Source organism: Saimiri boliviensis, chromosome 2, assembly GCF_048565385.1.
Source record: "Saimiri boliviensis isolate mSaiBol1 chromosome 2, mSaiBol1.pri, whole genome shotgun sequence".
Taxonomy (NCBI): domain Eukaryota; kingdom Metazoa; phylum Chordata; class Mammalia; order Primates; family Cebidae; genus Saimiri; species Saimiri boliviensis.
This window is the reverse complement of record NC_133450.1, coordinates 213,253,995-213,268,812: the sequence shown is the minus strand read 5'-3', so window position 1 is coordinate 213,268,812 and position 14,818 is coordinate 213,253,995. Positions and strand designations below refer to the sequence as shown.

General features: G+C 43.2%; 1 protein-coding gene across 1 annotated transcript in view; it reads left to right on the top strand.

Moving 5' to 3' along the window:
• The window catches only part of CDK5RAP2 (CDK5 regulatory subunit associated protein 2), a 197,461-nt gene that overhangs the window by 33,390 nt on the left and 149,253 nt on the right, over positions 1-14,818 (top strand). Inside the window, exons 5-7 of the mRNA XM_003925184.4 lie at positions 3,100-3,176; positions 10,009-10,132; positions 12,632-12,786. Coding sequence (XP_003925233.1) covers positions 3,100-3,176; positions 10,009-10,132; positions 12,632-12,786 — 356 coding nt within the window. The remainder of the gene's footprint in view (positions 1-3,099; positions 3,177-10,008; positions 10,133-12,631; positions 12,787-14,818) is intronic.

The following is a 14,818-nucleotide window of genomic DNA, read 5'->3' as shown; positions in this document are numbered from 1 at the left end:
TAATGATATCTTGGGTATCTTTCTTTCACAGCAGTTTAAGAATGAATTTCTTTATTCTTTTTGTTTTTGAGACAGGATCTCACTCTGTCACCTGGCTGGAGTGTAGTGGCCTGATCATAGCTCACTGCAATGTTGAACTCCTGGGCTCAAGGGATCCTCCCACCTCAGTCTCCTGAGTAGTTGGAACTACAGGCATGCACCAGCACACCTGGCATTTTTTAATTTTTATTTTTTGTAGAGATGGGGTCTTCCTATATTGCCCAAGATTGGTCTTGAACTTCTGGCCTGAAGCCATCCTCCTGCCTTGGCTTCCCAAAGTGTTGGAACTTACAGATGTGAGCCACCACACTAAGCTGCCTTTTTTTATAGTTTTCATAAAATTCCATTTTATGCTTTGAAGGTGCCCTTACTTTTGGTTTGGAAATTATAGTTATGTATATAAGTTTGTAACTTGAGATCCATTGGGCTTGAGAAAAATAGCCTAATGGACCTATTAGTATTCATTATTTTAAATTTATTAAATTGGAGTGCTTGCCAGGTTATCAAAAAATGAAGCACTTTGAGTTTATTATATCAGTTCATAAATAGAAGCTCTCCACCCTTCTGAGAGCTGGAAAAGGAATCCTCTGTTTAAAGGATGTTTCTGTGTTTTTCACGGAATAACAGTTGAGGACATTATATACTGTCACCCAGTGTCCTTTATGTAAAGATCACTTTCTTCAAGAGAAAATTCTGCCTCATAGATGACTTCTTTAGTTCTTGTTCTTTGACAGTGAAGAAGATAACCTATTTTGAGCCCTGTCTCCCAGGCCTTTCTCATTTGCTACCTCATTTAGTCCTTAAAGCCCCCATGTCGTGGGAGCTTTTCTGCTTTGTTTTTGACACTTGAGGGATTGGAAAGAAGCATTGCTTTCTCACCCTGTGGGCTGACGCGTCTAAGGACAGTTACAGTATTGTGCTTCCAGTTTTGTATTCTACGTTAGCATGTCTTGTTCTTCACTTCATTGTCTTCTGTGGTAGGTCCTTCACTGGTGCTTGGTACATTTCTGTGACGTAAAGGAGTGAATAAGGGAGTCGCCACTGACTCTGGTCTTCTCCTGGTAGAGAGTAGAGACAGGTAGAGAGAGTAGAGACAGAATTTGTACCCATGTCCTTTCGGTCACACATCCATGACCTTTCTGTCATGGCTATGCTTCTTAACCTGAAGTACTTGTTTCTCTAGGGCTGCTTGACAGAAAGAAGGGAGGCATGTCCTTTGAGATGGTAAATTTTACTGGAAATGATTTTTTTTTTGAGATGGAGTCTTGCTATGTCGTCCAGGCTGGAGTGCAGTGGCATGATCTCGGCTCACTGCAACCTCCGCTTCTCAGGTTCAAGTGATTCTTCTGCCTCAGCCTCCCAAGTGTCTGGGACTACAGGCATGTGTCACCACACCTGGCTAATTTTTGTAATTTTGGTTGAGACGAGGTTTCACCATGTTGGCCGGGCTGGTCTTGAACTCCTGACCTCAAGGATCCGCCCACCTTGGCCTCCCAAAGTGCTGGGATTATAGATGTGAACCATTGCACCGGCCTGGAAATATTTTTGTTTAAATAATACACATGCAGTTGGGCGAGGTGGCTCAGACCTGTAATCCCAACACTTTGTGTGGCTGAGGTGGGCAGATCACTTGAGGACAGGAGTTCAAGACCAGCCTGGTCAACATGGCGAAACCCTGTCTCAACCAAAAATACAAAAAAATTAGCTGGGCTTGGTGGCAGACACCTGTAATCCGAGCTACTCAGAGGCTGAGGCAGGAGAATCACTTGAACCAGGGAGGTGGAGGTTGCAGTGAGCTAAGATCATGCCACCACACTCTAGCCTGGGTGAAAAGAGCGAGACTTTATCTTGGAAAAAAAAAAAGCAAAACTCATGTATGATGGAGTAGAATGTAAAATTGGGATGGATTATTAAAATAAAAGAGGAACTGCAAGCCCAGTGCTTTGGGAGGCTGAGGCAGGAGGATCGTTTGAAGCCAGAAGTTCAAGACCAGCCTGGGCAATATAGCAAGACCCCATCCTTAAAAAAAAAAAAAAAAAAAAAAAGACAGGCATGGCAGTTTACATCTGTAGTTCCAGCTACTCAGGAGGTTGAGGTAGGAATATCCCTTGAGCCCAGGAGTTTGAGACCTGCAGTGAGCTGTGATGGCACCACTGCACTCCAGCCTGGGCAACAGCAGAGCGAGACCCTGCCTCTAAATAAAACAACAACAACAAAAAGGGAGATTTCCAAGATATCTGAGATTTATAGCAGTCCTCCACACACTATGCATCCAAACCTCCATCCACTACATGAGTTCATCTAATATCCTGTCTGGGATTCATTTGTGGGTAAGTTTGAGAAGCCTGCCACTGTTCCACTGTCTTGTATTGCATTCCATTTGCCAAGCATTCTATCTTGGATTCTAACATGAGTTGTTAGCCCAAGGCTGTGTGCAACTCCCTTTGTTCCAGTGAGTTAAGAGGAAGACATTTGGTTGGAGAACATTGTGGTGTTCCTTACAGACAGCTTGCCCCATGCGGTTGCAGCTTTTCTGTAAGTGAGAAGCCTGAAATCTTGTATTGAAATGACACATGCCATGATGTGGCCTCCTGTTTTCCATCCACATGTTTTCTTTTTTTTTTTTTTAAAGCCGTAACACGTCCGCACTGTCACAGCTCCCACGTGCATGATTGTGAACAACCACCAGTAATTGCTTTGGAATGGGAAAAACACACTGCAGAATTGCTTGTAAATTTGCTTGGCGGAAGGCATACGATTTTTAAATCAGCCTTACTTGTATGACATTTATGCCTTGATATTTGAGTGTTCTGGCTGTTAGAAGCATTTACATAATTGTTCCAAGTCTCCCGAAATCTAGGTCTTTCTTTTGAGACCACCAGTGTTGGATAATTCCCTTTTTCTTGTGCCCTGAGGCTAATGAGGGTTTTTGAATCATCTAACATCTGCCTATTACAGGCATCCTGTAGTCAGTCCTGCTGGAAGCAGTTTCCCCATTGTTGACATTCATAGGGCCTGTATTTTATATTGTTTCTTTTCTTTCTTAATCTTGTCTTGAAGAACATTGAGCTCAAGGTGGAAGTGGAAAGTCTGAAGCGAGAACTCCAGGAGAGAGAGCGGCTGCTCATCAAAGCCTCGTGAGTACCGTCATCCGGTCGAAAGCCTGCAGGTCGCCCACACTGGATTGGTCAGTGAAATAGAGCCGTACACTTTTCTAAGACAGTTGATTTCCAACTGGACTCTGAGGTCTCCATGGAGGTTTTTGTTTTTACTTACTTACTTTTCAACAAGCTTTTAAGGTAGACCATGTTTATACAAAAATGAACAGATCTTAAGTGTACAGCATGAATATTCACAAGGAAACACACCCATGGAGCCACCATCTAGATCAGGAAACAGAACATACCAGCCCCTCAAAAGCCCTCTTTGTGTTCTCAGAACCCAGCTTTCTCCCCTAAAGATAACTACCATTCTGACCACTGTTAGTGCTGCCTGTTTTTAGACTTTATATAGAAGGAATTGTATGGTAGGTTCTCTTTTGTGTCTGGCTTCTTTCTTCAGCAATATATTTGTGAGCTTGAGCCATATTGTTAATTATCAGCAGTGCCGGGTGCGGTGGCTCACGCCTGTAATCCTAGCACTTTGGGAGGCCGAGGCGGGCAGATCACGAGGTCAAGAGATCGAGACCATCCTGGTCAACATGGTGAAACCCCGTCTCTACTAAAAATACAAAAATTAGCTGGGCGTGGTAGTGCGTGCCTGTAATCCCAGCTACTCAGGAGGCTGAGGCAGGAGAATTGCCCGAACCCAGGAGGCGGAGGTTGCGGTGAGCCGAAATTTCACCATTGCATTCCAGCCTGGGTAACAAGAGCGAAACTCTGTCTCAAAAAAAAAAAAAAAAAAAAAAAAAAAAAAAATTATACCAGTAGTTCATTCTTCTTGTTGTAAAAGCCTGGGAGGATTTGAAGGGGTCCTGGTGAGTGAGGCAGAGAGACAGAGGATGGGGCTTCAGCCAGAGTAACTGACTTTTGTTTTTCCTTTAAGATCTGTTAAATATACTAGGGACCCTCGTAATATTTTACTTGAAAGAGGTTCTACTGCTTAAAAAACATTTGAAAACTAGTATTTTCATTTATTGAATTTGCAGTTTAGCAAATACAGCCTATGAGTCAATGGACTATTCACTCATTCATAAACATTTATTATATGATTACTTGTGAACTACACAAGTATTTCGAATCTAGCATCTGCCTGAAGATCTGAAAAGAGACAGCCCTCCACCTCTCTGCTCCAAGAGCACATCAGAGACTGGTGATCTGTCCATCACACCTGTGAAAAATAACATGCCAGGGAGGTACAGTGATGGAGGGTGTTTGTGGGTAAAGTGGAGGCACCAAAGTGTGCTCAGTTTTGTTCTGTGACAGTGGAGTAAGACTTTCTAGGGCTGTCTCACTGAGGTTCTAGCGTAAAGCTTATGTGGAAATGCTTTATTTGTCCTGGCAATAGAGCTCCTGCTGGGTATGGTAGGCCAGGACCATGGAGTCCTTGGCTTAGGGCATGGCTGCACTGCTCTGGGCCAGGCCGGTATAATTCCCTTCATTGCCACAGGGTCGAGCAGCTGGAAGTTGGCCTGCTGTTGGCTTTGAGCAGACTAGAGGATACCAGGCCCAGGCTTCTTCTCCGGGTTATGCTGAACTGGCACACATGGTACTTTCTGAATCAGTGAAGTAATAAATATCACTAGATTAGCAAGTTGTTGTTGTTGATTGAAGTACATCATTTTCTGGGCAGAGAGGCAAATTTGCTTTATCAAGCCTGAAGATCAGTAATGGAATTTGGTTTCTTTCATACTCAGTGGCCTGTCTGCTGCAGGTCTTGGCTTGGACTTGTTTTTCGTTAAGCTCATACGCGTGGAAACCTCAGTTCGTAAAGGCTTGTATACACTCCTCAGTACCAACACACGGGATTGAGTATTTTGGAGGCTTTGTGCACCTGTTTATAGGTATATATTTCCCAAACTACTCAGCCTGGTGTGGTCTGACTAGCTTTACTGATTTATTCAGAAAATATTTGTTAAGTGGCTCTTGTGTGCTGCAGTGGACTAGGTTCCTGGGTGTACAGTGGTGATGCAAGCAGATGCATGAGGCTCACATTCTAGTGGGAGTGATGATGATGAAATACTTGGAGTAATAAGTATATAAACACAAGTTGGAGAAAGAGCTATGAGGAAAAATAAAGGGAGCTATGAGAATTTACAGGTAGGGGAGTAAATATATATTATTATTGATTTTTGAGACAGAGTTTCACTCTGCCAGGCTAGAGTTCAGTGGTGTGATCTTGGCTCACTGCAACCTCTGCTTCCTGGGTCTAGGTGATTCTCTTGCCTCGGCCTCCCGAGTAGCTGGGATTACAGGCATGTGCCACCATGCTCAGCTAACTTTTGTATTTTTAGTAGAGATGGGGTTTCGCCATGTTGGCCAAGGTTGGTCTCGAACCCTTGGCCTCACGTGCTCTGCTCACCTTGGCCTCCCAAAGTACTGGGATTCCAGGCGTGAGCCTCTGTGCCTGGCTTGGTAGGGGAGAAAATATATAGATGTGGCTGTATAGCAGGGAATGTGTCCCTGAAGAGGTGGCATTTGAGATGAGATCTGAAGGATATGTAGGAATTAACCAGGTGAATGGGTAGAGAAAATGTTCAAGGAGAAGAGAAAGTATAGGTCTGAGGGAATAGGAGCAGTCTAGAACACTAGAGATTTTGGTCTTTATCCTAAGATCTCATGGAAAGCAGTCATGGGTTTCAAGCGAGAGGCACAATCAGAGTTCTGTTTTTGCAAAGGTCATTCAGGAAGCTGGGTGGGAAGTGGATGGTGGAGGGAGCCCGAGTGGAAGCTGGGAAACCAATCAGGAAGCTAGTCCAGTGGTTGAGGTGAGAGGTGAGTAACAGAGCAGCCATTGAATCAGACATTTGGGAAGCAGAATCAACAGGCTTTGATGATGGATGGGAAGGGAGATGTCTGGGGTTAACGTCATGAGCTCTGTTTAAGAATGTTTGCAATGACCTGACTGCTCCAACTTCCTCTCCACCAACTCTATCCCAAACGCAGTTCATGGATGCTAAAATGTTCTTGCTTTTGCTGCTCTAACTCTGCCCCAGTAGACCTCCTCCCCTCTCATCTCCTCCCAGACCAAATGCTTTCCATTGCTCAGCCCTTTGTAAAGCCTCAGATCTGGAACCACACATGGCTTCCTCTAGCCCGCATCAGTCTCTTGAGGGACTTCACTGGTACAGAATGAAAATACTCTATGTGTAACACTTTTAATTTATAAAACACTTTCACATCCATTTATATTACATCGTTGTTCTGGGAACTAGAAAAGTCTTGAGGAATACCCTCATTTCATAGAGGAGAGACTATAGGCCAGGAAAAGGGAGGGGCCATCCAGGAAGGTCACATCTGGTATTAGAACCCAAGTCCGTGACTTCTAGTTCAGTACTAGGTTCCATGTTCTTTTTTAAATTTTTGTATGCATATATAGTGTGTGCATAATATCTATGTGTTTGTTCAGTGACAGTATCTACCATGAAACCACCAAGTATGCTTTTCTTTCTCTCTTTTTTTTTTTTTTTTTTTTTTTGAGATGGAGTCTTGCTCTGTTGCCCAGGCTGGAGTGCAATGGTGCAATCTTGACTCTTTGCAAACTCCGCCTCCTGGGTTCAAGTGATTCTCCTGCCTCAGCCTCCTGAGTAGCTGGGATTACAGGCATGTGCCACAATGCCCGACTAATTTTTGTATTTTTGGCAGAGACAGGGTTTTGCCATGTTGGCCAGGCTGGTCTCTAATTCCTGACGTCAGGTGATCCACCTGCCTCAACCTCCCAAAATGCTGGGATTGCACCCGTGAGCCACAGTGCCCGGCCATGCCTTTCTCTTTAACCCTAGTTTCCTAGCTCCCAGCAGTCTGTCTATAGTGGATACTTGCTGATGGAAAATATCTATGTTAATATAATACTCTCAACACTCCTTTTCAGTGTTAGGATTTTTGGTAGGTTGTGGGGATACGATATGAGATCCGCCACTGCTTTTTCCTGAAGAACCGTAATTAGATTGGAAGAATCCAGGAGAAATGTGGAGGAGCAAAAAGGGTAGAGAAGCTGGCATTTACAAAATCTGGCTTTCCTGTATTGGGTGGAAAGCTAGATGAAACCAGTTTCTCTTACCCTTTCCTCTCCTCAGGTCTTGCTGTCCACCTTGTGTGTTAGCCCAGATTCTGCAAGGAAAGGAAGGGTTGAGGGAGGGAGCTGACACTTACTGAGATCCTTCTTGGTTCCATACCCTGTGCCTGGCACTTGATAGGCTTCATTGTATTTGATCAGGTATGTGGGCAGCCAGTATTCCCATTTGAGTGGAGAGAAAACCGAGGTTCAGAGGAATGGAGAGACGTGCAGGGTCTGCTCTGGCTCCAGAGCATGCTGTGCCTTGCTGTGAAATAAACACGTTTGTTAGCTAGTTTTCCACTGTTACGTTTATCAGTTGCTGTAAGAGGACATTAAAAATGAAAGCAGTCATATTGTTGGAAGTAAATTTGATCTCTGTAGCTTTAAAACACAAACAAAAATAATAATTCCATTAGTAGAGGGAAATTGTACCACACTACTGAGTATAAATTTTATTGCTACAGAAACTGTAAAACACAAAGATGATAAATGAAAAGTTGGGACATTTATTGGGAATATGTTTTATTGCTATAACTACAACTCAAACAAATGGAATAATAATAGTACTTGTTAAAAATTGTAGTCAGCCTCTTGACAATGTATGTGATTCAGATGGCAAAACACAAAGGTTAAATCTGGGCTGATAGGAGGGAGACGGCGTGTTTGCACTCTGGTGGGTGGTGTAGAGGGGTGAGGGCAGGGGTAGCAGGCGAGCCATTTTATAGAGGTGGCTCTATAAAGCCCCATGCCTCAGACCTTGGTGAATGGGTAGCAGAAATTCATTCCTGGAAAATCCTGTATCTAAGGATTGGGAAGGAGGGGCCTCTTGTCCAGAATTCTTTCGATCATGTATAATGCTCCGTAAGGAGTGATAGAAATGATTGTGAGTCACTGTGAATTCAAGACAGTGATCCAGAAATGAGCCCAGGGAGTGGGGGATGACGGCATTCAATGGCATTAATCAGGAAATGGAACTGGCCATCGTGGCTGTAGCCAGCGGAGACCCCAGCAGAGGGTAGCATGAGGCCTCTCACAGCAGCTCAGCAGGAGCCAGTGGTGTGTGGGCCTCAGAGGCCGAGGGCTAGCATGCAGAGCTCTCTGATCAGAGAGGAACAGGCCCACATGTGTGAGCACATTAATTCTGAGAGGTAATCATCTCATTTTTCACATGAGGAAACTGAGGTGTGAGAGGTAATTTACTGAGGCTAGATAATTCACCCAGAGTCACACTGAGGATATAATAGAGTAAAAATTTAGAAGCAGATCTGTCCAGCTTCAGAGCCCATGCTCTTTTTCATTTGTTCACATTGAATTTCATTAAAATGATATGACACTGGGGCCTTCTGAAGCCTTATTGGTGAAAAGAAAAAAAGATATGAATAAAGTCTTTATTTTCAGGCCACTCATGTTTGAGACTTGGACAACAACTATGGCCCTCTTGACTTTCCATTGTTCTCAGTGAAAAACTCACATGGCTCGTACATGTGAGTGTCTGATCACGTGGCTCTCAGTTGGAAAAATTGTATATATCTCTAAAGTAGGGCATGGGAAGCTGGTGGTGAATAGATTTGTTCTGTTGCAGTTTTTCTGAGAAACCAGCCTTAGGTGGAAGCATTTCTTTTATTATTCTGCCTCTGGAAACCTGCAGTGATTTTAGAAATCTGATGAGGACTGTTCATACAGTCTTACAGAGTCATGTTTGACATTGTTTGTCTTCTGGCATCAGTGGTTGTAGTCCTGTGTCTGATTTGGGCGTGCCATTCCCACCACTGCCGGTCATGTGGAGAGAATATTCCATGGTGCTCTAGCAGTGTGTACTCTGTGTTTTATGTTAGAGTAACACGGAGTGTGGCCTGCTTATGTAGCCTCCCGTCTTCATGCCCTAAGAGTTAGCTAGTGCATGAACAGATTTGATCCTGATGCATTTAAAATGCTTTTCCCTTCAGTTGGCAGAAGGTGAAATGTACAGACCCTTACTCCCACAGATTCATTTTCGTTGCATACTGCTCCTTTGCACGTTAGTTTGTCAGATCAGCGCTCTGCCCTCCTTGAACCACTGATGCAGGTGTACTTTGTTGGAAGCCCCCTGATGGGAAGTTTGGCAATAGCTGTCCAGAGTCTTAGCAGTGGGCTTACTCTGTGATCCAGCTATTCTCTTTCTAGAAATCTATTTTCAGGAAGTCACTGGATAGTGGACAAACAAGGATGCTTTTAATAACATTGCTTGTTACGGTTAACAGTATCACCAACATTTATTGAATACTTACTTTGTACCAGGCACTGCTCTCAGAACTTCATGAGTATCATCAGATACAATGTGTTAAATGAGCAACAATTTAAATGTTTTAAAAATAGAGACTTGATTTAGTAAACTATAGCACATTTCATACATTGAGTTAATATGCAGCCTTTAAAAATGATATAGACATTTATTGACATAAAAGGATGTTTATAGTATATTAAGTAATAAAATCAATTCACTGATGTGTACTAAATGGTTCTTTTTTGTAGAAAATGTCTTAAAGGCTATATGCTAAAATATTGACTTAGTTATCCTGAGTGACAAGATTATGGGTGAATCTTACTTTTTTCTTATCTGTGTTTTTGAATTATGAATATTAAGCTAAAGAAAAAGAAGCTCAGCACAGGTCTGTGGGTGAGGTGACTAACAAATATTCCTTGTCTTTTTGGGGCTGCGAAATGACCCTCGTACTGTCACCCTTGCACGTTTTACCGCGGTGCCTCTTTTTGCAGCAAAGCAGTTGAGAGCTTAGCTGAAGCGGGTGGCTCTGAAATCCAGCGGGTAAAAGAAGATGCTCGAAAGAAGGTGCAGCAGGTGGAAGATCTCCTGACCAAAAGAATACTCGTTTTACAAAAGGCAAGTCTGGAAATCCCGAGGGCAGTATATTTCTTACAGTGAGTTAATTAATACCAGGCTGGTATAGTTTTGTTTCTTTTTTTCATAAACCATCAGTTTCAGCAGAAACAACAGCCACCCTTATTGAGCATTTCCTGCATTGTAGCCCCATTTCAGGCATTTTACATGTACAATTTCTAACCCCTTTACCCTGCAAACTGACCATTGTGGTCTTCATTTCTGTATGAGGACGCTGAGATACAGTGAGAAGTACTAATGTGTTTAATCTAATACTAATAGATTTAATCCTGGGTTTAACTATGCTGATTTTAAAGCCCATGCTTTTTCTAAGCAGCACTCTGCTTATTGTCTAGTTTAGCCCATTGTTTATGTGGAAGCTGAGGACCAGAGAAGGGAAACGACTTACCTAACAGTAACCAAACCTGGAACCAGACTCTGACCTTTAGGCCACTGCTTGTCCGTCCAGCTCTGGTCCCTGGTATCCAGCTTCTCTCCAACCATCCTGCCGGTCTTTTCTCTGTGAGGTATTCCACGCCACTTCTCCTTCTATTTATTCTCAGTTAGGTATTTCTGTCACTGTGATGGGAGTCAGGATGTTTCTTGGCTAGAAAATTCTTTCTCCTAGATGTTAAAAAGTTCTTATCTATTTTAAGCTAGTATTAAGTAGTACTATTTGGTTCTTGGTCTTTGAAATCTATAGTTTTATCACAGTTTCTCTACCTGAACCTCTGGTTCTTTTTAGATATGGAGAGAAATGGCACCAAAAGCACTTCTGGATACAAAGAGCAGACACTGTATTTTGCAGTTCACGATTTTCCATTTATGATGTTCACATCAGCCCTTAAATTGTCCTCTTGGGGATATGTAGATATTAGGCCCAAAATACTGGTGTGGAAACAGGCTTGGAGAGGGTCGGAAACATAGTATAGGTGAGAAATGGTAGAACTAGAACTACAGGAAGGGTCTCCTGATCACAAATTCTGAATTTTAGCTGAAATGTAATTATGAGGTGTAACTTACTGGTTCATTTGTTTTTCCCTGTAAGTGCTTTCTCATGTGTTGGGGTGCCAGATCTTTGCTCTGTCACTTACTGGTTTTATTACCTGGGCTAAGGTATTTGCCTACTTTGAGCCTCTGCTTCGTCATCTGTAAAATGAGGACAGTGATGCCTGGTTTGCAGTGGTAATTGTAATAATAACTGTGGTATTAACAATTTATTGTGGGCTTACCATTTCATTGTGTGAGACATCCTTCTAAGCTCTTTATAGACATAAAGGTAATCTTTTCAGTAAACCTCTGTGAGGTGAATACTTCTGTCATCCTTTTTTTTTTTTTTTTTTTTAAACAGATGATGAAATAGACACAGAGTGGCTGATTCACTTGCTGAGGGCCACACAGGCAGTAAATATCGGGTAGTCTGGCTTCAGACCTGCATTCTAACTGCTGTACTCTATTGTCTCAGGATAGAACATTTTAGGGTTGGATACAGATCAGAGGTAATACGAATGAAGCTCCTTGCTCAGAGCCTGGCATTTAGTAGGCATTCAGTAAATAACAGGCTTTGATGTTGTCTAAGAATATGATAAGTTATTTTTTTCAGCTTTCATTGAGAGTGACAGGAAGCCCCCTGGGGAGTTAGTGGTGGGGGCAGCACTGTCGAGGGCAAGGGCGGGGAGGAGGGAGCCAGCATTTTTTCCTGAGCTTCCTGTGATGGAGCAGGCATTTGACAGACTCACGGCAGCTTTTTGATGGGACGGTGGTTATCCCTATTTTATAGATTGGGAAGCTCAGGCTCAGAGAGGTTTCGCAACTACCTGAGTACGTGGGAGAGCTGGGTTTTGAACCCAATTTTATTTGATGTTTATCTTTGTGATATAATTGGAGGCAATTGGTGTGAGTAGTAGGACATTCATATATACTCCCAGGTCACTTTCATAAGCACCGGGGCCTTTTTCCCTAACATAGACACTGCCTGCATGATTTAGATAATTTCCTCATTGGCTTCTATAACCTCTTGGGAAGAACATAGAGGTTTCCGCTCCGACACCTAAATCACCTTGGAGATAAAGAAAACGTACTTTAGAATTGTTCAGTCATTATCTTAAAAAAAATAGTGAGGGCGGTAGGGGTGTGTGGGAAGAATTTGTATGGAAATTATGGTGACTCTTTGGAATTTATGTATGTTTAGTATTGAGAGGAGCATTTCTCCTTGTTCTTATTGAAGCTGTAAATATTGATCTGATTTTTCAAAACCAAAAATGCAGTTCTTACAGAGTCGAGTCTTTTCCATTGGAAATGCCTCTTACGCTTCAGGATACAAGAGGGAAAAATGGCTGGCAAATGTATTTATTACCAATTCTCTCCATGTATAGTACAATTCAGGGAGGGGAAATGTGCCGGAGAAAAAGTCATAAATATTTATATTTTAATCCAATTTCCTTTGAAAATGTTCCCAATTGTATTGAAAAATTGCATCAAATGCATTTAATTTAACTCTAGGATGTGAAAGCCGCCCAAGCAGAACTGGAAAAGGCCTTTGCAGGGACGGAAACGGAGAAGGCTCTTCGGCTGAGTTTGGAAAGCAAGCTTTCAGCGATGAAGAAGATGCACGAGGGGGACTCGGAGATGGCTCTGGTCCTGGATGAGAAAGACAGGTCTGGCTCTTGTCCTTGTCATCCCTTGACATCACATTATCTGGCAGCGTGGGGAAGGAATTCTTGCCTTTTCTTACCTTTTGTCCCTCCCTTCTCCCCATGTTTCCCAAAGGACTTGAGTGACTAATGGGAACAATTCGAGCACAGTTAGACAACTAGGGATAAGGTCAGGAGGAAGAGAGAAGGACTAGCGTAGTCATATGAGGTCAGAGATAGTCTACTGATAGACATTCATGTTGAAATGTTCTACTCAGATACTAAAGTTAGCATTTGGTTTTGGCTGTAAGCCTCCTGGGAGCCAAAGGAAAGAGGGTAGAGACAAGATTCACATTGCAAACGAAGTAAAACAAGCTAGTAACTCAGGAGAAGTCCAGTTTTACTTGGCACTGTCAAAGGAGATTACTTTTCTGGTTCTTCCCAAAGTGAACAGTGAGCGACTGCCCCCACAAGAAATGCCGGTGAATTTCACGTGACTTGTTTGCCATCATATCTTTTAATTGCAGGCCAAGGCCCAAATTAGTATAGGGCAAGGTGTCAAAAAGAAAACAGTAGAGACCAAATACAGAACTCCAGGATAAAACAGATGCCTTATAGTTTATTGGATAGCTGATATGGCCTTTAGGCAATCTTTTTTTTTTTTTTTTTTTTTTTTTTTGAGACGGAATCTCGCTCTGTCACCAGGCTGGATTGCAGGGGTGTGATCTCGGGGCTCACTGCAACCTCTGCCTCCCAGGTTCAAGCGATTCTCCTGCCTCAGCCTCCTGAGTAGCTGAGACTACAGGTATGTGCCACCATGCCTGGCTAATTTTTGTATTTTTAGTAGAGTCGGGGTTTCACCATGGTGGCCAGGATGGTCTCAATCTCCTGACGTCATGATCTGCCTGGCCTCCCAAAATGCTGGGATTACAGGCATGAGCCACTATGCCCAGTCCTAGGCAATCTTTAATGCCCGTCATATTTTGCAACCAAATTTTTGATAAAAACTTGTCAGGAGAAAGCTGATGTTATTCCTTACCATGAACCTTCCATTTTGATACTCTTGCCTTATTCTGGCAGTCACTAAGTGGAAGGTTAACTAAATAGAAAAGAAACTGCTGGATAACCTGTGACCTATCTGTTGAAGAGCCAAGCTTGTTTGGAATTTGATAGAAATTCTTCCAATGCAAATGATCTGTTTCAGAGGATACTGACTGGCTCCTTTTTCTTGGTCATTTGGTGCCCCAGCGTGTTCTGGGCCTGATTGCCCTGGTTCCTCAAGTGTTGTCTGCTTTTACTTCTGCCTTGGTACCACCTGTGGAGATTGGAAAATCAGATGAGCAAATCCCAATCCTTGGGATAGGATTATCCTTAAAAGGGAATAAATAGACCCAGAGGGAGAGCACATGCCTCCATGTAAGTGCCCTAGCTTCAGCATTTGGAGGTGCGAGCATTTATTTGGTGCTCTGCAATCTTTTCTTAGCTTTGATCTGGAAAATGGAAGTTTGATGATTAATAATTTCAGGGTGAGTGAGGAAACTGGGTTCCCCTTGTACCTCGGAGTGAATGTGTATTATCTCAGTTTACCCGTTTGAGACCTTGTGTTTTTCTTGACTTCGTGGCTGGGAAGAGAAACTTCCCTGGTATGTGCCCTCCTACTGAGCCTCCCCCCAGAGTACCGGCCTTTCTAGGCACCACCCATGTAGCCTCCAGACTGCGAGAATTCTACAGAATCATTTCTGTGTTCCCTTGAGTCTTTCCCAACCCATCAGCAGTGAGGCCCTTAGACTAAGGCTTATGGGCTTGCCTTCTTGGGGGAACTACAGGTCTGGAGGAGTTAAACTGGGAGCAGGGGACCCGGGGAATAAAATATGTGAGCAGCCACCAAAGAAGGAAAAACAGGCAGAATTCCTGGCACCTGTGAAGGGGAAGGAGAGTTCTTGGGATAGATTTGAAAGGAGGTCCTGGGGCAGAGTGAATAGACAAGGCCCTGCGAGGGTCCTGACAGATGTTGAGCAGTCAGTTCGTTGGTTCTATTGGATCTTTATGCCTTTGA